This window comes from Corvus moneduloides, chromosome 4 (assembly GCF_009650955.1).
Source record: "Corvus moneduloides isolate bCorMon1 chromosome 4, bCorMon1.pri, whole genome shotgun sequence".
In the NCBI taxonomy this organism is placed as follows: domain Eukaryota; kingdom Metazoa; phylum Chordata; class Aves; order Passeriformes; family Corvidae; genus Corvus; species Corvus moneduloides.
This window is the reverse complement of record NC_045479.1, coordinates 18,371,599-18,395,242: the sequence shown is the minus strand read 5'-3', so window position 1 is coordinate 18,395,242 and position 23,644 is coordinate 18,371,599. Positions and strand designations below refer to the sequence as shown.

The following is a 23,644-nucleotide window of genomic DNA, read 5'->3' as shown; positions in this document are numbered from 1 at the left end:
GTTTGCATGATAAAGCTACCTACCTGGTTGGTTGACTGTGTAATGAGGTAGTGGCAGGGACTCAGCATACAAGCGGAGTTAATAAATGTCAACATGGTACTTTGTTCAGGAACGTTTTGTGTGTTGTTTATTCTCTGTTAATAATTGTATGGCAAGACATCACTTTAACTGTGCAGGTGTGATGTCTTTTCCACTGCTTAATGTGGTTATATAGATAGACAGTAGGTGTATTTTTCAGTTCTGAACCTTGTATAACATTGCTGTTAGGGTCTGTAAGCTAACCGTTGCATTTCTTTGGTTAAGACTGTATCTGGAAATCCACAGGTGTGCACGTAGTTCAGGTGTGTGTGCCTGATCACATTCCTCTAAACTCACTCTTTCTATCTTGTGCTCTTTCGTTCTCTCTTCTGAACTTAAAGATGTCTGTATCTAAATTTAACAGGTAGCTTACTAAGTGTTTTTGCAAGTACTAGACCAATACTAATGTGCATTAATGGATCCAATAGGTAGTCTTTTAGATAAGCTAAATACTGTATTACAGGCTACAAGAAAGAGAGATCTGTTGCTTTTTTTTCCTGAAGATTTTCATGGCTTGGTTGGGTATTAAGGATTTCAGTGTGGCCAATTCAGTGGTCAAGTCAGGTAAAGTTAGCCACATGTATATGATGAAGGTCTCCTAGTATGCAAGAGGAAACAGAGATATTTTGTCACTAGTATGTTTCAGAAATCTAATTGCTGCTGCAACCAATATTAGTGAGTAGAGAATTTACTGCAGCAACACAAAATGTATTTTTCATGTATTTTTATCTGGTGTTTCACTGAATGTGTCCTGAGCTTCATGGAAGAAGAAAGTGATAGCCCTGTGAATTCTGTTGCTTGTTTTGTTGTCTCTCGTGGAAATACTTTTCTGTAGGAATAATGTTTGCCCTTTCCTTTCAGTACTTCAGTTTGTACCTCGAAACGTGGATATTGGGTTCTGTAACTTCAGCCAGCGCATTGAGAGAGGGCTGACAATGGCATTCCTGGAGGTGAACAAACACCAGGAGTTCTACAACTTCACTGTGCAGGTAAGAGGATGAGCATGTTTTGTGTCTGTCCCTTTTTCCCCCCTCACCTTTGCTTGTCCCATGTTTCATCCAGACAGTAAAATGAGTTAGGTCTTCACTGACTGTCACTTGCAGTCTCTAGGTCATGTAGAACTATGAGGCTTTGTCATGAGGTCAGTTGGTTTTTTCCCCCCTACAAAATAATATGGCACCACGCATCCCTCTGTTTACAAACTTTTTGAAAAATGATCCAAGATGATGATTTATATTACTGAATATGATAGGGTTTATAATTTCTCAAGTAAAAACTATTCCAACCCTTACCAAAGTCACTCCCATCACAGTTTACTATAAAAGAGTAAGGTGTTGATATAAAGTTTTTGTTGGAAGAAAACTTTCAGGTCTCATTGCCCTGCTGGAGACCCTGTTAGTGAATATAGGAGTTACATGACCCTGCCATCATGTGAGCAAACATGCTAGTTGCTTCTGAGGTCTAGAAATACTCACAGTATATGATGTCTGTGACAGCTGCTGCTGGAACTTCACACATGAAAGGTATTGCACATGTGCAGAGCACTGAATCCCACAGCAGAGCTTAGAACTCCCTGGAAAGTCAGTAATTCAATTTAATGAGACAATTCCCTCTTCTGTTTGAATTCTTAAATTTAATCTAACGTTGTTGTAATACCAAAATCAGTAAAAATTTTATTACGTTGTTTAACTGACACCATAAATACCCATCTGTGGTACCCTAAAATAAAATCAGGAAGAAAAATGGCATAAATTTTATCATACCTAAGGCACTATGTAGTACATATAGAAAAGTGCTCAGAACTTTAAACACAATGACACAGCGTCACTGCATAGACTGAAGACAGAACATGCAAAACAATTCCTTGGACTATCAGCTTAGCCAACTTACTTTAAATACTTCTTATTTTCCAGAAGAGTTTATCTACGTGGACACAGGTGCTGTGTGTATCGGTGCCACAAAAAGGCTTCTAACTGTTGGTGGGTTTTGGGTGTGCATGGTGCAGGAGATTTTAACCAAGAGAACATCCATTTTCAGAACTTTTTTTTACCATAATCAATCCCTTTCTTCTGTTCCATGCAGTTTGGCATTCATCTAAGGCTTATGACTAGATTTATTTTGCTGACTGTCTTGCTAGGTGGTTTGTTCCCATCATTTTCTGGGCTCTAGCTTTCAGATCATTCTGGATTATGACTGACCTTAAAGGATAACTCTTCGAAGTTAGCTTTGCCTCTTCGGAGACTCAGCTGGCTGAACCAATCTGGAACAGATGTTCCTCTGTCTTGATGTGAATTGCCCCCCTCTTCATATTAGAGGGGGGAAAAAAAAAAGTCTGTCAGGGAAAGGATGGAAATGGCAGTGATTTGATTTTGCTGACTGTCTTTTCAGATACTGAATATAACTCTGAGCAGGCCTGGGGTGGCATTTCGACAGGGCCCTGTGAGCATTGTTTTTGCCATCCGAGATAAATACGGTTTTCTAAATGGGTCTGAAGTCAGCGAGCAGCTCAGAAACTTGTCCGTGGTGGAATTCAGCTTCTATCTGGGCTTTCCTGTGCAGCAGATTGCTGAACGTGAGTATTTGCTGTTACCCAATACTGCAAAATACTTTTGTCTAGTATCTTCCCTCTCTACAATTCTAGAGGAATTTTGTGCATAAGTGATAATGCAACTTCAAGTATCCAACTTGCATCCTGAGTTCTGCAGAGCAATTCTACGCCCCTTTCTGCTCACATTTTGGTGTTAACAGCAACTTGCTGCCTTTGTCATCACAGTTTCCTTTTGTGCTGGGTCAGCTGTGCTTAACCTGGTTTCATTAGTCTATTGGCCTTAGTCCAGATTAAAGAAAAAAGAAAATCACTCAGATCAGTATTGTCGTGAAGTGCAGTCCAAGGTGTGTCTGTCTCGTTATGTCTACAGAGGCCTTTGCTAATTCTCAGCAGGGTTTACTGCTTTCAGGATTGTGCTGCACTTAACTGTGTCTCTGACTTCTAGAAAGTCTGGGACACTGGCTGCATAGACTGGTATTTGCCCATATCATGTGAATTAGTTTGTCCATATAGTCTGGTATGTTTCAAGGTAGTACCTTTTTCACTTTTTATGTACATTTCCATGGCAAGCCATTTTTTTCAGACCACTGTCATCCTAAACGTAGATGAATGGGAGCTGCCTGCATAACAGAGCCTTCTTGACACTCAGCATTGACGACTTACGTTTGGTTAGATTTTTCAGATGATTCATGAACGTTAGCAAGATCATGAGAGAATAGTACTTGCCTTCCCCTGCTGGTGGGTGTTACTGACTCAGTCCATTAGTGCCCCATTTCTTCTTTTTAATTTGCTTTTTAATTTTCGGAGTTATTTCTGTGAGTCGTAGAGATACACAACTGTAAAATGAACACCAGCTACTACTAGGCCTGATTTTCCACTAGATGTTTAACTATATTGCAAAACTCACTGTGTCAGATGTTGTGTATGTCAGTGCAAATACTGCAGAGTGACTGTCAACAGAAAAGTTGCTCTCCTTAGCACCTATTGATCTAGGTAAGATGATTGCACAGGATACTTCCCCATTTACTCAAAGCAGTATTAGCGTACTAACTTTTAAAAGTTCTTTATTTAACTTTTTTGAGCATTTTTGATCCCTCTACTCCCATAATCGATTAAAAAATGTATGAGGTTGTTGACTCATTTTCTTTTGGCATTTCTGTTCTCATTTGGTCTCACATAGAGTGTGAGCTCTATGCAGTGGTAGGTCTATTTAGTGGAGCCAGGACCAAAAGTCTTGAGAATCCCTGTCCATAGATGACTAGCATTTCTTTTTACCCTCTGAAGCCACAGAACATCTCATGTTGTGGGCCATGGTCTTTATTGCTCACTGAATTCAAATTAAATGTTGCTCTTGGCGTCAGTTGCTTGAAAGACACTTCTCTTTACTCTGTGTCATCTCTTTTACACATTTGCCCTTGATTTTAGGTAGCTTTTAGTCTCTGGTAATATTTTTAGTGTTGAGGGGCACTTTTTTTCCTGTGATGTAGTACATCAGCTCTTACAGCTTGTAGTTTTGTCCACATATTCTGAAATTATATTTGTAGTGCATTTGTAGGTTGCCCCTTGTAGAGAATCCATCTTCTGGATTGTGCAGTGGAGCTACAGTGCAATTAAGTGATAACAGAATTTCTACCAAGGCTGGTGTATCCTGAAAGAGAGGCTGGTCATAGGGGAAAACATTCCTGTTAAACATGCATGTACATGGTTCTCCTTGGGGTTGGAACTAGATGACCTTGAGGTCCCTTCCAAACCAAACAATTTGATGATTGTATTTTTCTTTCCTGGTGGTACTTAAGAAATTTGAAATTTCCTTAATGCTTGTATCAGGAGCTCTCCGTGCACAGTGCCTGGTCAGTGGGGATGATTCTGGGCCAGTGCCAGTGGAGCCCTGTGGTCACTCACATGTCAATTAGAAAGCCAAGTAAAGTAGGATGAGTGAAGAGGTCAGGATTTTTAGGAACTATGAGATCTTCCCAAAGATTGCAATGTAGAAAACATGAGAATTTGGTGGGTAAGGTGTCCTAAATTAAGGAACATCCTGTCAGTGTTGGACTTGCTTGCTGTTAGAGGAACTCATATTTACTATAGATTGAGCCCCTTGCAGGACAGCACATTTGGGTTTGAACTGGTCTAGTTTGGTCCCAGTAGGTGCTGTAGGCACTGTTCTGGAATACCAGCTGTGGTGCTATTTGGTAAGTTGGCAAAGTGAACATAGTTTCTCAGATTGCTAGAGCTGCGGGTCCTTCTGTCAGCGAGCACAGAAATGATGAATGTAGTTCAAATGCTTTTATCAGTGAGACAACCACAGCCAGTTATTTTTAGCTGTTTCTACAGTTTTTGACACTGCTGCTGTGACTGTATTTTGAGCCTAAGGGTTTTAGATGTTCAGTATTCAGAGCCAAAAATGCTGTCCAAAGGCTCAGCAGCATTGGGCAGATCCTTCTTGAAATACCTTATTCAACAGTCTGTTGAGGGTGACCAACAGCCAGATCCTCAAAGCTACTTTGCTAAGGAGATGCCTAAATGTTTTTGTTTTCTAGGCTCTGGACTTTGCTTTCATGTTTTGCCCTGCTCTACAGAGCAGCTGTAGCAGGGAAGGTGTTACAACACCTTAGATTGATATAGCTGCTGCTTTAGTCTGTGCAAATAAATACGTACCCCTCTGCTTTCAGTGTGACTTTTTCTAGGAGTGTTGGATATTTACATGTAAACAATCTATGTACGTTAGTGTTTATGTGTAAATATGAAATGTTCCATGCCATACTGTTGGAGTGAAAGCTCCTCTGGACTCAGGCCCAGAGAGAAGCCAAAGTACAGGGGTTGAATTAAAACCTTTAGACAAGCTGAGATACATGAAGCTACACCAGTGAAATAGAAATATAGATTTTTAACTTTTAGTAGTAATATATGCTAAGTGCCTTAAACATTAAAAAGCTGTAGCAGAGACCTTAAACCCAGTTTTTACTGCAGCAGTGTTACCTTTTCACAGAATACTTTACTTTAGACAAAATATAGATAGAATTACACTGTTCACATATTTTAGATAGGGTGTTCACATAAACAATAAGGGCTGATAGAAGCTGTATACCCAAATCTGTGTAATACCTATGTAACACTTGTGTAAGGCTTATGACTGTTAGAATTAGACCAGGATAGGTTCAGAAAAGAAAACTAGAATCGTGTGTTAATCTTATTGGTCAGTTAACAAATATAATCCACACTTCTGTAAGAAAAAAATATATATATGGAGCATATAGAACATATAGAAGAAGCTGGTTTTGCCTGTTGCTGCTGTTGCTGCTTGGCTTTATCGTGTAACCCCCTTCGAACTCTGCCTTCAAGAAAGCTGTGAGACTATGAAATAAAGAACTTAGCAGAGCAGCAGCCTCCTCTGCTCTCTTACCCTGGTCTGAGAAGGAAGGGTATCCCATCAAAAGCTCAACACCATCCTGTTCTGTGCCATTTGTGCCTTAGTTATCAGGCATGCTAACAGTAATACTCTGGGTGTGGTGACTTTTCTTTATCCCTTAAGGACTCTGTGTATGATTTTATAAGTTTTGTAGTTACATCTGAGGAAATGATTTGTAGGTGAGCTGAGTGTCAGGGCTCAACCCCCAGCTTGGGGGTTGAAGTTGATCATGCCCAGGAAGAGCTACTTATGCATCTCAACATGAAGACCATGACATCAGAATCCCAAATATGAGCCTTGTTCGAATGAATGTATTTGCTCCATGCCAGTTGTTCACTTTACACTACCTTGCACACACTGTCCTCTCTCTGTTTTTATTCACACAGATAATATGTCCTGCTTATACTTTTCACTGTGTGGTTTGTCCCTGTGCAGTACATCGTTAACACCAGGAATTCTTTGTCGGTTTTTTCCCCACTCACGTAGAGTCAGGATCAAGAGTGAAAGTCGTTTCACAGATTTGGACTGTTCTTTGCAGGAATAGGGCAGTCAAAATGGCCAAACCTGGAAACTTCCAGACTTTGTTCTTTCCTCACAAGACTTCTAGGTGACTTCAGCAACATGTTTCTATTCAAATATCCAGTTTATACCTTTCCTATGCTTATTTTTCATTGTCCACCTTATAGCTCATGTTTCAGGTTGTAAATTGGTTAAATGGTCATGACCTGCATGTCAGTAGAAAGAAAACCAAGTCTAATCACAGGGTTTGGGTGCTAGTTCATTAAAAATAATAGGAAATTAGATATTTGGTATCTCTTTATGGCTGGTAAATTTCTCAGAGGACAAGCAAAGGCTAGCTGTGGAGTAGATGGGCAATATTTGCCTTCATGAACTTACCCTGAATAAAGCTCTTTGTTTTTATTAGGACTTTGGGTAGAGAGAGTTGCCTTGGGACTTGGTATTTTTTCCAATGCTAAGTAGCATTTTGATGCATGTCATCTATTTTGGCTGTCTTGGAGATGTTGCAAGGCCAATAGGAGGATAAAGATGAAATTGTATATGGTCCAAGGACTGCAGAGATATTTGACAATTTTTTCCTGGCTTGATTTTGGAGCAGATTTTAAACGGACACGGTGTGTTGCTATTGCCCACACCCCAGTATTTGCATGGAACCTTATTTTCCAGTTAATGCCTTCTCATTCCAAATACTGCATTCCCTCCATGCTTTCAAGTACCGTTCTTCATTTATCAGCAATAAGAACGGTCCGCATGATACTGGTTCCATCCTGCGTGGTCCCACACATCTGTAGGAGACAGTCAGAGGTCCTTGGAGCATCTGGCAGTGGCCATGCTGCCTGAGTGATGTGCTTTAGCCTGCTGTCAGTAGGTCTCTGGGTGACCAGGTGACCCTTTCCCTTTTCATTCAGCATCGAATCGATGCTGTTACACGGTGTGGTGCTCCAGGGCTGCGTGATAGAATCTTCTAATGATGCCAGCATCTACTTCATTAATGCATCCAGAGTCGTTAGCAGACCAGCTGCAATCTAGCTAATAATTGCATTTTGTCTATCCAACTTCCCCCTCAGAATAACAATCAGTCAGTGCTGTTTCTAATTGTTAGTTCCAGAGGACATTAGAAATCTTGCAAATATGATCTTGCTGCAGTGCTGAGACTCCAGATGAGCTCAAGATCTGGCCACGTGTGTCAGTGAGACACTTGAGTGACCTGTGGTATAAGAGTTGGAACCGGGATTTGCTGACTTCTGACAATTTTCAGCATTCTTTGTCAGGTTTTAGAACCTAGCCTTAGCTGGCAGCAATCACAGTGCATCTTCCTTTTCAATGTCAAGATTTTCTGCTCAAGTTGGTTTATTTTTAAGTTGCATTAATTCCGTGAAAAGTTTAAATGAATAGTCACCCAGCAATTTGCATGAATTAAATCATTTTCAAGTACTAATTAGAAAAAGTGTGAAGAGCACATTAAGTATTGAAGCAAAACATGATTTTGGGTTAAAAGAAGAACAAACTCAGAACTGCTAGCAGTTCAAAGCATTATGGTCTCTGGAAGGTTTTTGATTTCCTTATCGTGCTCTTTCCATGCTTTGGAAAACAACAGAATTAGTTTTCAGTTTAGTTTATGCTTTTTTTTTTTCCAGCTTCCATTTCTAAATTGAAGTAAACAATTGCATGACTAGAGTAAATAGAATTTCAGTCTCAAAGCTATAATCAGAAGACTCGAGTAGCAGGATGCCAAAAATGAATGGGTGTGTTTAAGTGGACTCTGAAGTGCTTCTTGCTTGTCTGAGAATTTTGGAAATTGAGTGCATCCTGATCACTTGTATAGGAGGGCCGGTGTTTCCTGTTCAGAAAAAAAGGACCATTTTCTAATACCCTTCTGAATAGTAAGTCACAGACTACCAACCAGGTGGTCATCTTGAAGCTCATAGTGCTATTATTGAAATAAAGGTGGAATAACCAAATTTTCTTTTTTTTTTTTTCCCCCAATAGGAGTTAGTTATAAATCTGTGAAAATAAAAGGTAAAATGTAACTAAGGGCTCTTTTTTTTTAGCCTTAACAAAAAAATTCTTAAGTGTTTTAAGGGGCAAAAGAATCAGCTTTTTGGTACACTGACAGAGGACAGCTTGTCTACAAATTCTTGCACCATTAAATTAGAAAAACTTTAGTTTTCTACTTCTCTGAAACGTGGCGTAGTGGCAAACTATTCCACAACTCTAGACATCTTTATTCTAAATTGATCCAGCATGGGCCAGGTCATTTAATTGTTACGTGCTGCATTCTTTCTGTCCATGCAATGGTTTAAAAATTAACCTTTGTATAATGCTTAGCAAACTGCATCTGGATTAAATATTTTGAGAAAGTTAAGACCATTCCTTTTCCTTATTGCCATAGTGAAGCTTAAGACTTCCCTTGAGGAAACTGTTGGCCCAGCCCCCCTCTTCACTTCTTTCCCAACATGTCTTTACTGCTCTCCAGTGGAAACCTTGGGAAAAATCTTATCTATACTGAAGTCAGTAGAAACAGACTTTTTTCCTTGCTGGGGCAATGATTTCACTCTGGAGCAGAACTTTTTGGGAAAAATTTAAAAATTAAGAAAGCTTGGAGCCACTAAGCCAAGCATAAAAGCCATGAGGTTTGTTTACAGCAGTGTTTCTGCATGCAGTTATTTGTGGGTTTTGAAAAAAAGGGAAAAAAAATTATCAAGGTGGTGTTTTTTGAAATGCTTCCCCCTGCACAAGTCTGGAGCACAAATAATGTTTTTAGTTCTTTGCTTTACATTTATTGTTTCCTTGTAGTTTCTGCCTCAGAGAAGGTCTTATTTTCATCCTGAGACACTCCCAAGTTGCCTCATTACCCTTTGAGCAAGAGTCTGATCCTGCAGCTAGCTCAGTAAGAGTCACCATTCAGACAGTGAGCTTTTAAATTTCTGGGAGCAATGACCTCGGTGCAGCAGCAGCTTGAAGTCTTTCACGTAATAAATCTGACTGTTTCAGTTAGCTTCTTTTTGTTAGAGACAAACTCGGCGGTGTACGTTCGGAGCACTCCCCTTGCCATTGTGTCTGCATTGCCTCAGGAGCAGTAAAGCATCTGTGTAAATAAGATGCTTGCTGACAGTATAAATTATGTAGTGGCTTCTGGTTTTGTGTATGTTGTTCAGAATGCTGTTCTTATGGATGTTTTTCCTCCATTCTGTTTTTCCTTCAGCCTTTCATTATCCTAAGCTTAATGTGTCCCAGCTGATGAAATCTTCCTGGGTGAGAACAGGTACGTACAGTCTGTGTGAGTAAGTAAAAGTGCAATTAGTTTTGTGAGTGGGATAACTAGCCTGCATAAATATCGATGGCTTAGGGGTGCTGCATTTTTATGAGGTAATAAACATGTCTGAGCTGAATAAATTCTAAAACCAAAGGCCCAGTGACCTGGAATATCTGGGAAATATAAATCCCTGGTCTAGAGTTAACTACTGCAATTCCTTGATAATGCACACAAAGCACTTTTTGTCTGTAAGGCAGTTCATTCTTGAAACAACTCAAGACTGTCAGGCATAAAGTGTCTACTCTGCATGTTGTCAATATGCCACATTGATTTTTAGGTATCTATTTTAAGTGAAAATTAAGATTTTTATTTGTGTGACACTTTCTACCAAAACATGCCTGGAATAAAACAGAGTGAAAATAGATGAATTCTGAGTGCATGAAAGAGTTTAATCACATTTCATTGATCTCTTCTGATTCATTCACAGAAGATCCCTCCCACCAAAATCTTCTCAATGTCTTATTCTGTAATTTACAGATGTGGCTGAGCTGTCACATTTAGGTGCTCAGAGGCTGTTGAGGTTGCCTGCCTGCTGTAAGTCTGCTGCTTTTAAGCCTGACTAGTGAAGAGGCTGTGCCTACCAAACTTGTTCTTAGGGTGCAGGTGCCCCACTGGATACACTTTTGTCTTCCTACAACTTTTACTACCTACAGTTCACTTGTTGCATAGACTTGCTCTTTTTTCCAGGTTTCCTCTCACCACTCACCACTTTAAGCAGGAAACCAAGTTGCACCTTAATTTCTGAAGCCCACATGGTTTGCTTTAGAGAAGAATTTCAGATAATGCTCACTAATGTGGGAGAAGCTCCTATGTGTGTCTCGTATCCAGTGGCATCCTTGCTTAGAGATTTATGTTGGCTTTTTTGGCTGCACCCATTCCCTCTCTTGCTCAGCCTTAGGTTTGTCCATTGCTGCTGAAAATTCCCTTAGCTCCTGCAGTAAAAAAAGGGTTTTTCCAGCTCTGAAATCTCATCCCCTTGAGTTTTAATAAACTTCCTGCCTGTAAGATTTTGAAAGACAATTGCAGCAACTTCTTTTTTTTTCTTTGCTGTAGAGGAATTCCTTGTAGTCTCAGTTCTTGCAAGATTCTGGGAAGAGCTAGTAGACTTTGGCTGGGTCAGTGATTTCAGTCAGTTTATTGTATCGTAAGGGTAATGAATCATGACATAGGAAAATGATAGAATCTATGCATGTAAAGGTTTTCAATATCAAATTACCCAGATATATGTGCATGTATCCCAGTAGTCATAAAACACTGGGATATGTGGTGTTCTCCCTCTGTTGAAGAATACAATTCATGCTATTAAGCGTAATTCATTGATACTGAAATCCAATACACAGGCAAGAGCAGTTTTCTGCTTGGTGTATATAATAGCCTTAGGTCACTGTCTACTTTGCTATTTAATTCTGAGATACTTAGTCTGTGACTGAATTCAGAAGGCAGATGCTGTTTATCTCAGTGAGAAATCATGAAAATGTTTCTGTTTTCTGACATCTGCAGTGAAAAGTTTTAAATTGAAAAAGTGGCTTTAATATATTTGTTTTTAAAAAACCCGTATATTTAATTGATTTTATCTAACTGGCGGCTTTTCATTAAACACCACACTTTAAAAGAAAAGGTGGAAACACAGAAAAAGGGGCTTCTGAAAAATAGAAACAATTTTAGTGGAGGGGAATTAAGACTGAGTTTATTTAATGCAGTCAGCAGTGAGTTGGTTTGCTGTCCTGGAGGATTGCTCAGTTGGGTCATTTGAATGACTGTTGCTCCATTCACTCCACTTTTCTCTAACTGCTAGTAAAGGTCCCCCCTTTTTCTCATTTTCCCTCAGGGATTCCTCTTAGCATTAGCTGCCCAAGTGAGCCAGGGTACCTACTTGCCAAGTGAGCAGGGCTGCTAACCATTTTTTTTGTGCTGTGGTTGGCATACTTGTTAATCTTATCAAGGGAAGTTGCACTTGAATATACAGCTTCATTCACGTGCTGCTGTTCTACTTTTTCTCCATGACTCTGAGCCCTTGCCCTCCCCATCTCCAACTCTGTATCACTTCTGAACACAACACTTTGACTGCAGTTAGTTGAAGCAGACAATTTAGACTAAGTTTTCTCTTTTAGTAGTTTTTGAAAATTCATGGAATGTTCATAATTTGATGCAATTTTAGAATTGAAATAGTTTCCTTCTTATCCTGGGTCTGTCTGGCTTGGTTAAGGTTCCAAAAAAGTCCTCTCTCTGAATTTCTTTTTTCCACCAGATTACTTATTTTGACTTGTTCCCACCAAATGTCTCCCTTTTCCAACATGTAACCTCCAGCTGAGCAGGTCAGAATTCCCATATAAATACAGGTGCTCTCGAGTTGTCCATGAGCTGTCACAGGGCGACTCAAAGCTTGTAACTGAAGTGGAGGAGAAGACACTGAGAAGTTTTACTAATGATTTTGTTTTCTTGGGTTGCTTTCTGTGCCATGCAGTTCTCCTGGGAGTCGTCGACCAGCGAATTCAGGAGGAAGTGTTTCGGGCTGAGATGGAGCGGAAGCTCGCTCACCTGTTAAACGAGGCTTTGGTCCGAGGGCGGATATGGAGACGGGCCAGTTTTGCAGGCAGCAACATTGTGCAGGTATGAAGAGCTCAAAATCAGAGGATGAAAACTAAAGGGTAATAAATTGCTGAATAAATTAACGTTGTTCAGGTTTTGAGTTGAGAAATGTAACTCAAAAGCATGTGTCACATTTAGCTAGTTGATGATGCTTGTATTTTACACCTAAAACCAGGATTCTTCTTGTCTTTTAAGCTAAACATAACAAATGCAAATAACTGATTAAGTTCCTACTAAAAATTTCTGATGGCTTCTTAGAAACAACACTGAAAATTATTTTACCAACATCCTATTTTAAAAGCATTCTGTCTTGTTTAGCTTACATGAGGTGCCTAGCAAAAAAGGAGACAGGATGATCATCTGAAAAAAATTAATCTGCTGGGACAGCTACTTCACAGTTCTCTTGGTTTGGTAGTGGTGTAGAAATACAAAATAGAGTCGTGTGCATCTTGATGCAACAGTAGAGTAGTACGTTCTGCCCCTTAACATCTTATTTGTCACAGTACTCCTGGTCACAGGGTTGGATTTCAGGTAAAAATGATTAATCATGCCAAATTTTGCACACATAGCAACTTTTGTTATTGTTATTTGGATTCCAGTGCTGCTTTAGAGTTTTGTCACAGGCGGATTTATTCACATAAAGTCCAAGAAGACTTGGATTTTTAAAGTTTTAAATTCTGATGTGTTCTTTCTAGTCAGTTCGACAATCTGAAAGCCAAAGTACTTTTTAATGGCTCATCATCTTAAAATTTTCCAGCTTATTCATTGACAGTTGGTTTACCTCCCAGATGCCCTTTTGCATTTCAGATCTATTGTCTTTATTTAATTTAATCCTACAGTTTTTGCTGCCACTGAAATTTCCAGATGTTGGGATATTCTTACTTCTGTTTTCCTGTTTCAGAAACATCTGTTTCAGTAATGGAGATTTTATTTTATTTTTCTTCTGTACAGCTTTGAATTGCTGCAAATAGGTGTCTGCTTCAGATCTTCTATTCCCAACACCTCCTAGTGCACTTTGTTCATTATGCCTTTGTCCTCCCTTTGCATATAAATTAAACAAATATTCCTTATGTTGCTAGTGAAGATACCACAGCCTATAAAATGTGTGTGTTTAGATTAGAGTTTTATGACTTTGCACTATAAAGCTCAGGTAATTTCTTTTTTCATGCACAAAATTATGGGCACATCCTTTTTAGACAGAGAGTAGTATTTTGGAAAGTGAAAATACAGCATTTTTCTTTTGACTCTGTATTACTTACTGGGCCATAAGATGAGGTCTGCAGCTTGTGTTCCAGACAGCAGTGCTGCTCATTTATGCCACCTAATTAGTGCAAAGAGCCTGCCAACTGCTGTCTTTGGGCAGAGGAGGATTCTGTTCATTACAATCAGCACATCTTACCATCACAAGGCTTTTCCAGGTGCTCTCAGCCCACACTTGCAAGTGGTTAGAAGTGTAATAAAAGAGATGTGGAAGAAGGGAGGCTGAAGAGATACCTTGCAGCGAGGTGTGTGATGGGTGTCCTGCTCTCCTGGATGAGAACAGCAGGTACCTGCAGGTGCTGCAGCACCTTGGTAGCTTCCTTGGCAGGATGTTCAGGTGTGTGGCAAGTGAGACAGCCAGAGAGGCTGTTGTGTGCAGCTGGACTGATGCACCTCGTAGTGGGCTCCAGAGTGAAGGATGGCTTCTTTGAAGGGTGTTCCCCTGTTAGCTGAGGATCTTGTCCATAGGCATCTGCCATGACCCTTTTCCTGCTGTTAATTCTGTTCCTCATAGCCAAGTTTATAAGCTCTGTTTGAAGTGTGTTTGTGTCTCCTGGGAGAGCTAATAATGTTTCTTGTGCTTTATATTCAGATTTTCCCATATATATTTCTTGCACACAAATCAGTGACTGCTACGATAATAGAGCACAATGAAGTGAAAATAAGAACAAAAGCTGCCAGCAACAGAAGTGTTGCATAGTTTTGTTAACAGAACATGCATATATCCATTAAAGACTAGACTCACATTTCACTTGTGTTGTGACCCTGTAGACCAGAGTTTTTCCTGAGGTGAAATACATTTATAGTGTATTGAAATGTGACATTTCTAAGCTCTGTGGAAAATCAGGACTGCAGGTCAGGAGGTGAAGCAATTATTTGTGAATGTTACTGCAGGCATATTAGTTTCCTTTCACGTGCTCAGGAAATAGAAGTGATACGTTGTGGGGTTTAGATTTCATTTCTAAAGGCATGTGTTAGTACCTAAGAATGTTAAAAATTATGCTTTAAACCTAGACATTTTGAAGAAGAGCTTTGGAGGGTGCCCAAATAGCAGGCTTTCCCCTTCTGTTGGACTGACTGTGCTGTTAACAGGTGGCACTCTATGACAAAAAGAGAAAAAAGCCTGTAACCATTATCTACAAAAACCCCTCTGAAGCCTCACACCTGGTTGTTTCATTTCTGATAGTTCCACTGATTTTTGTATGATGTTCTATTAATGTTTCACAGAGTAAGCCATATATATTTTCAATATGCATCTTCTGTTGCTGCAAATTTGAAGGCACATGCTTAATGTGGTTTGCATTGCATCTTCAGAGACCTATGCTATATTTTGTCAATAGTTTACTGTAGTAATTCTCATTGCATTTTTTAGGAAGTAAATGGCTTAACTGTAGTTTAAAAATACACCAGCAGCTAATAAAAAAAAAAATTATTTTCCTTCATCTCAACATGCTTGGTCCTTTAAACCTAATAGAAAGTGAAAAGATGATCCTAGTAAATGAAACAAAGAGTAGTGTTCTGATTGAAAGAACATGTTAGGCAACATTTTAGTTGCAATATGTGTGAGGAGGTAGCAGCTATGAGGGAATGTAATGACTGAATTGAGCTTTTCATTAAGGCAGACATTCGTTCTCTTGTTTTTCTGCTGACAGCTTATGTGTCTCTCCTGTCTGAGGAAAGCTTGTCTTGCTGTGAGTTCTTAGGTTTATAAATGAAACATTTGGGTGCTGCTGCTGCTTCACCTTTTCCTCTGAGGCTTTTGGCCCCTCCAGCAGCCGTCCCAGGCAGCAGTTGGCCCCTCTGTCTGGTTGCTCACAGCCTGTTCCTATATCTGTGTGCTGTCCAAACCACAATGCAGCTTGAGTTAATTGCCCAGACACTAAAATCCTGCTTTTAATAAGACAGAAAAAGGATCTTTTTTGATTATTTTTTTTCCCAAGGTGATGAATGAAGCAAAGAAAGGAAAATAATACTTGTGCACGAGCTTTGGAGATTGTGTGTGCATATCTGCTTGTTTCTAAGTAGTGCTCATGCCTTTGAGACCCTGGAAAAGTTCACCCAGGGGGTTCCTTGCTCCTGTGGGGTTTGCTGACCAGGACATCCCACGAGCTGGCTGTGACTGTAAGAATGCCTTGGGAGCTTCCCTACCACTTGCACTTCCCTGCTTGAAATTACGAACTAGATTTTGTTACCAAGGCAACTCTGTTCACTGACCTATGATATTCACTTGAAAACACTTTTTAAATTAAATTTACTGACACCTGAACACAGTTAAGCCTTTCCTCTGTGGAGGTTAAATGCACATCTAGTATCAACAAAGATGGTATCATTTATGTACACAGAAGTTGAATTAGTCTTTTTGTCTGTTTTTTTTTTTTTCCCCTCCCATTTTCTGCCTCCTGTGTTTGAAATTCTTCTGTCTCCTCCCTCCCTGTGTCATCCCTCACTGTCAAAGTGTAAATGTAAAATGCTTAAATGCTTCCTTACATGTGGGCTGCTTTGCTGGATGCCTGGAAAATAGTATTTGTCTCTGCTTGCATTCTTAGCACTCTCAAGGACAGAGACTAAACCAGTCTGAAGCTGCACAAAGCGTATAATTTGGAACCATGTGTCACAAAACTTAGAATACAGAAACTCTATAAAAAATAGGCACAGTGACTGTACCTCAATTCCATGACCAGATTTAAAACAGGTCAGCCCCAATATGCCATTTCCTCTGTTACAGCAAACTCAGAGGCTAGTTAAAACAATCAATAAATAAAATTTAGTGAATCAGTGTGACAGAGATGAAAACTGAGGTACTGATAGTGTCACAGTTACTGTGTTTATGTACAAGTCTAAGTGTCTTGTATTTGCTTCCAGACTACTGTGCTAGTCATCAGCTTTCCCAGAACAGAAATCCATAACCATTTCCCTATGGTTTTGGAATTTTGTCTGCAGCTTCTCTCTCTGTGGTGTGAGCAGTCATAAAACGTTGTGTATTCAGAATGAATTATTTCAGGTAAAACTTAGTTTAAAATAGTGAGCTTAGTTTGTCAGCACTAGCCTGCACCTCCACTGAACTTTTTCGTGCTTGTTCCCATGTTCTTTATACTGTGCTGAAATACTTCCAGCTACTTCTTCCTATCTCCACTCTACTGTTCTCACTCATCCCTGTTCCTCAGCATAGGGAGCTGTATGCTGTTGTTTTAAATTCTGTGTTAAACTTTGTAGAGTTCAGTTGTGACAACTTGCACTGGAGTCTCGTCCTTCTTACCCTCTGCCTTTTCTAAAGGCAGCTGTGGAGAAGTTCCTTGGTTAACCCGTTCAGTCAGCTTGGGACTGTTACCTGGTGTGTGTGTAACACACATAATTATAGTGCTTCTTGGATGCTTCACAAGCCATAAAATATATGACAGTTCAGTTAGAGAATTTTCTAAATTTCTCTGGTTCTGTGGCTTTGCTATGCGCAGAGGGGTTTAATAAAATTTAAACAAAGAACCCATTGATTTTCAGTCCCATGTGGCCTTTGAACTCCCTGACCCTCCATGTGAGTTAAGTGCTGTTTGGGAAGGTTTCTTCTGTGCTGGAAGCAGAGAGCAGTCTGTATGCCCTGCTGTTCTGTGCACTGAGAGCAGGCTGTGGCAAGCCAGCTGAAGCAGACATAATATAAAGCTGTAGACATTTGTTAACTAATTGTATAGTTGTGTTCCATGAAGCCAGATTCAGCTTTATAGCTGCTGAATATGTCTGTTGAATTGATGCTGTTTTGTTACCTTCAGTCAGGGATTGGTTGCCCCTTGGCTGGTGGAAGAGTGAAGGGTGTTCTGCTGAGCAGCAGCATCATTTAATGGGTCCTGTTAGCAGCTCTTGCTGTGTTTCAGAGATCTGCACATTTCTCTGCTCTATTTGTAGATATTCTGTTTCTTGCATCAAATGTGGCTGACACTGAACATTTATTCTTTGCTTTCAGTTGATTTGTCCTAGAACACAATTTTATGACAATTGTGCTTTCTCTTTTCTCATTTTTTCCCCCTCTTTTTTTTTTAATATAGATATACACACACATCTTGCTGTTACTATTCCTGGGAAATGCTTTTTTAGAACATGTTGAGTTGCTGTTCCCTAAAACCAGAATATCATTCCTGTTGAGCTAGAAATTGCACTTCTTTCCTTCAACATGATTTGTTTAGTTGGAATCTAGGAAAGAAAACAATACAAAGCTTTGCTTTTGTAAGCTTCAGACATGCAAACATTTGTATGTTTGCTTTACTTCAGGCCTATGGGCAGTTTCTGAGATTATAATTTATTAAATATGTACTTTATAGCAGAAGGATAATTCTGAAGGAAGCAAAATACATTGCTCTATTTATGTCAATTCCTTCCAGGGCCCTTCAAACTCTATTAAAAAAAGAAAATCATGACCCAATACCTCCTACTATTTTTTGTCCTAATTCTTGTTTGAGCTCACCATTACATGGTAAATGGTTAAACAGAGGAGAGTTGTTACATAAAAAGATGTAATTTTACAGGAATCCAAAGTTATGTGGTTCTCATATGCAATGTAGATGTTTGGTGGTTAGAGAGTATCTACAGGGCTTCCTCATAGCATGCATTCTTTTGATTATTAATGTCTTTAGATGTAGGTAGGAAGAATTGCTTCCCACAGCGTCAAATACATTCCTTCCTGAAGAAAGGTGGATGCCAAGGGGAGCTGTTTGGAGGATGAAGGTGGCTGTGCAAGCGCTTAAGTTGAATCAGAGCAAACAGTTTTATTTGATGCTAACAGAATATTCACCTGTGTAGCTGCTTAACATTTAGAAAAACTGGAGCAAAGAGGTGTGTGTGTTATGAATAACAAATCAAAGTTAGAGTAGGTATCTAGAGAAGGGAAAAGTGCAGTCACACTTCTTCTTATTTCCTACTAACCAGCAATTGCTAAAGGCAGTAGAGGATTCCACAGTGGCATCTTTAGGGTGAAAGCAGTTCTCTTACTTATCAGATCTGTACATTGTTATGATACAAGTAGGGGGGGGAAAAAATGGTTTGTCATAAAAATGTATCATACAAGTGAACATCCCTTGAAATTTTCCTTTCTGTTACAACAGGGCAGAGAGAGTATGGACTGTAAGGCCAAATGTATGGGAGCTCCAAGCAAACACAACTTAAAATGTAAAAGCTTTGCAATTTCTTTTCAGATCGTGAATGTGTCACGGTTAGTTGGTGTTGATAACCCCGTGGAGCTGATCTACTTTGTGGAGGACCAAGATGGGGAGAGACTGAGTGCTCTGAAGTGCTCAGACCTGATGAACAGAGTCGATATCCAGCGGGCTGCCATCATCCTTGGATACCGCATTGAAGGCAGCGTTGCACAACGTAAGCCCTGTCAAATCCACACCGATGCCAGCAAAGGCCAACAGGAAGGGTGTCTTTAGCTTTGGAAGTTATGGCACTGTACAGTGCCTGCTGTTGCAGTGTTTTGTTCTTGGAATGCTGCAGCTATGACACTCCTGAGGAAATCAGTTTTAGCAGCCTTGCAGTGAGCTACGCGGAGTTGTTTGGCTTTTTAAAGACCCTGCTGAGCTTAGGGTTGCAGCAGGGTCCTTAAGTCAAGCCTCACTGCATTCACTCCGTGCTTGTGCTGGAAAAGTACTGTGCTAACTAAAGACCTTCCTGCCATTCTCATCTCATCCTGCTAGTCCAGTATTTCTTCACAGTTTATCTTGCCCAGGAGCTTGCACAGACCCCACAGTTGTGAGATGGGAGGGTGTTGGTATGAAATGGGTGTTTCCTTCAGCTGAGTAATGGCAATGAAGTTTAACACAAGTCACTGCTTTTTTGTCTGAGTTACTTTTTCTGTGAAAGATGTACACTAATGGTAGTTGGGGCATTTATTACCTCCACTGAATATGATTGACCTTGGTTTTATTTGTTTGTCCATCAGTATTATATATTCTATAAATAATATGATCGTCTGATGAATTTAATATAAAAGTAATGTGATTTTTTTTTATCATCTATACATCAGAATGAATAGGATAGGTCATATAAAGTCATACAATTAGTTTATTCAGGAGGCTTGGTATAAAAATGATTTTCAGTAAGTAGCGAGACAGAATACCTACTCAAAATTCCGTGTTACAATTAGGAAAGACATTTAAAAGTGTCTTAGGAACAGACAGGTATGGTTTGCAAAATACCTCATTGGTATGAATGCTTAATTACCTTTTCTCATTTCTGTGCAATATGGAGGCATGAGCTACATGGTACCACACGGTATTTTGCCAACAGAACAAGCATGTGTTTGATACTTACAATTCTCTGCAGAAAGAAAAATAAGAAAATAGTAATAATTGTACCATCTGTATGTGTTTCTAAATTTTGTCTCTCATTAAAACAGTTATGTACAGATAGGTCAGTAGCTCATATACATCTGCTTAATCTCCGTTAATGAACCGTAATGCTGGTTAGACAGAAGTGAAAGAAGTTGCAAGAATAAATTCTCTTTACAAAAATAATAAATGTTGAACAAACTTCATGAAGTGTTTATAGCTTGCTGTGCGTGTTGAAACTTGTTTCATTTGACCTGACATTAGAAATTTAAGAGTCATAGAGTCATAGAAATCTTTAAATGCTTCTTATTGGAAGAAACTAGACCAAGAAAAGGTTATTTTTATACCAGAAAACATAATGTCATAAATGAGCTGTTAGGTGTATAAAATACAAGAATTATATATTCTTTTAAGCTCTAGGCTCATCATTAATAAAATGATATATAGAAAAAATAGAAATATTCTTTTTAACTTGAAAACATCATTTTTAGAAAGTGCATCAGTTTGACTAGAAATATATTATTGGTTTATATATATATGTATGTATGTATAGTTTTTAGTCCCACATATAATCACTATGCAAAACAGAGCAAATGAAAGTTTTGTCATTTCTTTCAGTTTAGTTTTTACAAGAGGGACTTGCTTGGTTACACTTTCCAGCAGTTTTGTTTTCTGTTTGGGGCTAAAGGATCTCGCACACTGACAGTGAAACAGAGAGAAGAAAGGAAGTAATCAACAATGCAGAACTATATACCTTGGTGGGGGGAGGGTCAAATTGGTTGTGATGACAAAATGTTAAGGAGAAGAGGCAGCTGGTAATACTGCTTAAAGCAGGAAACAGGCAGCAGTGTGGGAAAGTCCATCTTACCTTTGCTAGTGGTAGAGTCATTTTTTTTGGACCCATTTCGCTATGTCAGCTTAGTTTGGGGTTACAGGATGATGTGGCAGAAGTGCATTTTCATTAGTATTTTAAGCACAGGTCTTCAGAAGGTGGGCCAGACAATCAATCTCCTGCCCCATGCTTCCTGAGCGTGACATACCTTAACTTACACTGGTATGACATTTCCTGTGATGTACAGCTGGTTTCTGATAAATTCCTTAACTAGCATTTACAAGAACATAAAAATACATAACCTTGAAGTGCCCTCAGTTTAAAAGATAACCACATAATATTGCTATCTTCCTTTTAACTTTACAGCTGTGGAGAAGATGAAGGAGTCTGCTTCAGAGACACAGAATAGCAACCTCTGGATTATCGTTGGGGTGGCAGTCCCAGTTGCCGTGGTGCTCCTGATTGTTATTATTTTATACTGGAAGCTCTGTCGAACAGACAAGCTGGAGTTTCAGCCAGACACAATGAGCAACATTCAGCAGCGACAGAAGGTAAAAGGGGAAGCTGTGCTGAGAGGAGCTTGAGTATTCTGAGCATAAACGAATGTGAGACTCTGGGGAACACCTGGCATCCTTAACTAGCATGTGTAAACACAGTTTCAGAGCATTCCAGTTCGGGGAGGGGGGGAAAGGAGGAAAGTAGTCTAATGATAGTTGAAGTCAAGAATCCTGTAGTGTTTTATTTATTCTCCTGAGTATATGATACTGCATTAGATAGATCCATCCCTCTGAAATGTGGCCACTGCGGCTGAAAGGAACATTTCTTTATCACTTCATTTCAAGGCTGTGGCTGGGACTGAATAAGAAGAAATGTAGAGTCTTGAATCACTGACCCTGTTTTCCCCAGAAGGCTGAATTTTTCTTTGGAGAGCTTCTGCTAACCAAAGTTGACAGCTAAAGTGTACCACCCATCATACCTCATGCTGGAACTGGAATTTGCTAGACCCTATCCTGGCTGGTCCGTGTTCTGCCAGGTCTCTTTTTGTTGCAGTTGTGAGAGCTTGTTGCAGTACTAGAACGTTCATTAGTGGATCTGTGTGTGCCTGCATAAGTGAGCATGTTGGCCATAGTGCTGGTTAGGATGGTGAGAAATTCAGTGCCCTTGTCTTTTTCTTGCCCAGGACTGTAAATCAAAAAATTTGTGACCCAGGATTTTCACAAAGGATGTATTCAGTAAAAAGAATGATAAAGTGCCTGAAAGGTTATTTTCTTTTTACAACCAAAGACAACTTGCATGTGTCAGAAATGCTTATTATTGACTAGACCTTCAGAGGCATTAATAAAGGAAAAATAATCTGCCTGTGCTAATCCTGTGGCACTGCAGTCATGTTCTTGCACTGTCACCTCATGTTCAGTCACACAGTTTCCTCCATAACGAGCCTTGTCTGTACACCATGCTCTCTTTCAAGATAATTAATGGTGTGAAAGATGAGAGAAACAGAAAGCGCTTACACTTCCAAAGCAGTCAGAACAAATCAATAGTAACTTCCACTTGCCTTGCGACTGCGGGTTGTGTGTCAGAATCCAGGCTGGCAACAAGTGGTACCTTTTGATGAACTCCACCCCCTGGTACCGTGTTTCACCTCTGCTGTGGTAATATCTAACACAGATTTTTGACTGAGGAAGTTCCCCACAGTAGTTTTGACTAATTTGAGTAGGGTCATACAGAAGAGGCAAGAGAGGACCATTACCCTTGGTACACTCTTTGATCACATTTTCAGTACCTCTTTGCTGTCACAAGCTTTTTTTTGTAAGGAAGCAGCTGGGTTGTATTGGCTGCAAGGCCAGAAACATCCTTCATATAATTACTTTCTTTTAAGAAAATGGCTCAGTTGCTTTTCCCCACTGCTTCCACAATATTCTTCATCTTAATCATTCATGAGTCAGAAGCCTCAAACTTGTTTATATGTGAGTCTCATTTTGGATTGCCTGGGGAACCTGTCACTTTGCCTTCTTTGGGGAAGTCGCTGTAAGCAAACTAGAAAGACCCAGTGTGGACATCTAGTTCAATCCTTGTGCTACTGGAGGTAAAGCAATAAAAAGTCTCTTACATTTTTATCACTTTGCACATCAAGCAACTGGAAGAACCTACTTTGCAAACCATTTCCTCCTTTCCCCAGAATAAAAGCAGTGCTCTGGCTTCCTTGCTATTAGGCTGTCATTGGGATTTCATGTCTTCAAACAGTGGGTTGGAATTCTGGGTCTGAGTAGTGTGTGTTTAACCACCACCAAAGACCCCCAGACAGTCAAAACAGCATACAAATTATTAGGGACATTTGGTCTGATCCTGCCCTCTAAAATTGTCTCTGTATTTTATACTTTTTATTAGAGTAAATGCAAAGAAGTGATCAAAGGAGTGTCATCATGTGGTCAGGGATTTATGTCTGTAAATAAACTCCATAAAAATGGACTCAGCCTCCCCCTTCCTCACCACAGCCACAATTATTTCCATTCTCTATTTTCAGAGTTTGACCTTGGCACTGAAGGGAGGTGAAAGCCTGCACTACATCTGTAAATAGAAAGATATTTAGGTTAAAGATCTGAGTTTTTATCTTGGAATCTATATATGTAAAAGACAAAGATGCATTTATAGTGTGCTAGCTCTTCTTACTTCTGTTAATATTTAACAAAAAATTAATGTAAATGTAGAGTTTTTCATTAGCGTATGTATGGCATATTTCCATACTGGAAATAGAAAACAAGGCTTTTCAACCTTGTAATAA

The 23,644-nt window shown here is 39.5% G+C and overlaps 1 protein-coding gene across 4 annotated transcripts in view; it reads left to right on the top strand.

Annotated features, from left to right (window-relative positions):
• KIAA1549 (KIAA1549 ortholog) overlaps positions 1 to 23,644 on the top strand; it is a 182,146-nt gene that overhangs the window by 117,640 nt on the left and 40,862 nt on the right. For all 4 annotated transcript variants that reach the window (XM_032105392.1, XM_032105393.1, XM_032105395.1 and 1 more), the window contains exons 5-10: positions 940 to 1,067; positions 2,467 to 2,650; positions 9,760 to 9,819; positions 12,335 to 12,480; positions 18,897 to 19,074; positions 21,229 to 21,413. In XM_032105392.1, the coding sequence (XP_031961283.1) occupies positions 940 to 1,067; positions 2,467 to 2,650; positions 9,760 to 9,819; positions 12,335 to 12,480; positions 18,897 to 19,074; positions 21,229 to 21,413 (881 nt within the window). The remainder of the gene's footprint in view (positions 1 to 939; positions 1,068 to 2,466; positions 2,651 to 9,759; positions 9,820 to 12,334; positions 12,481 to 18,896; positions 19,075 to 21,228; positions 21,414 to 23,644) is intronic.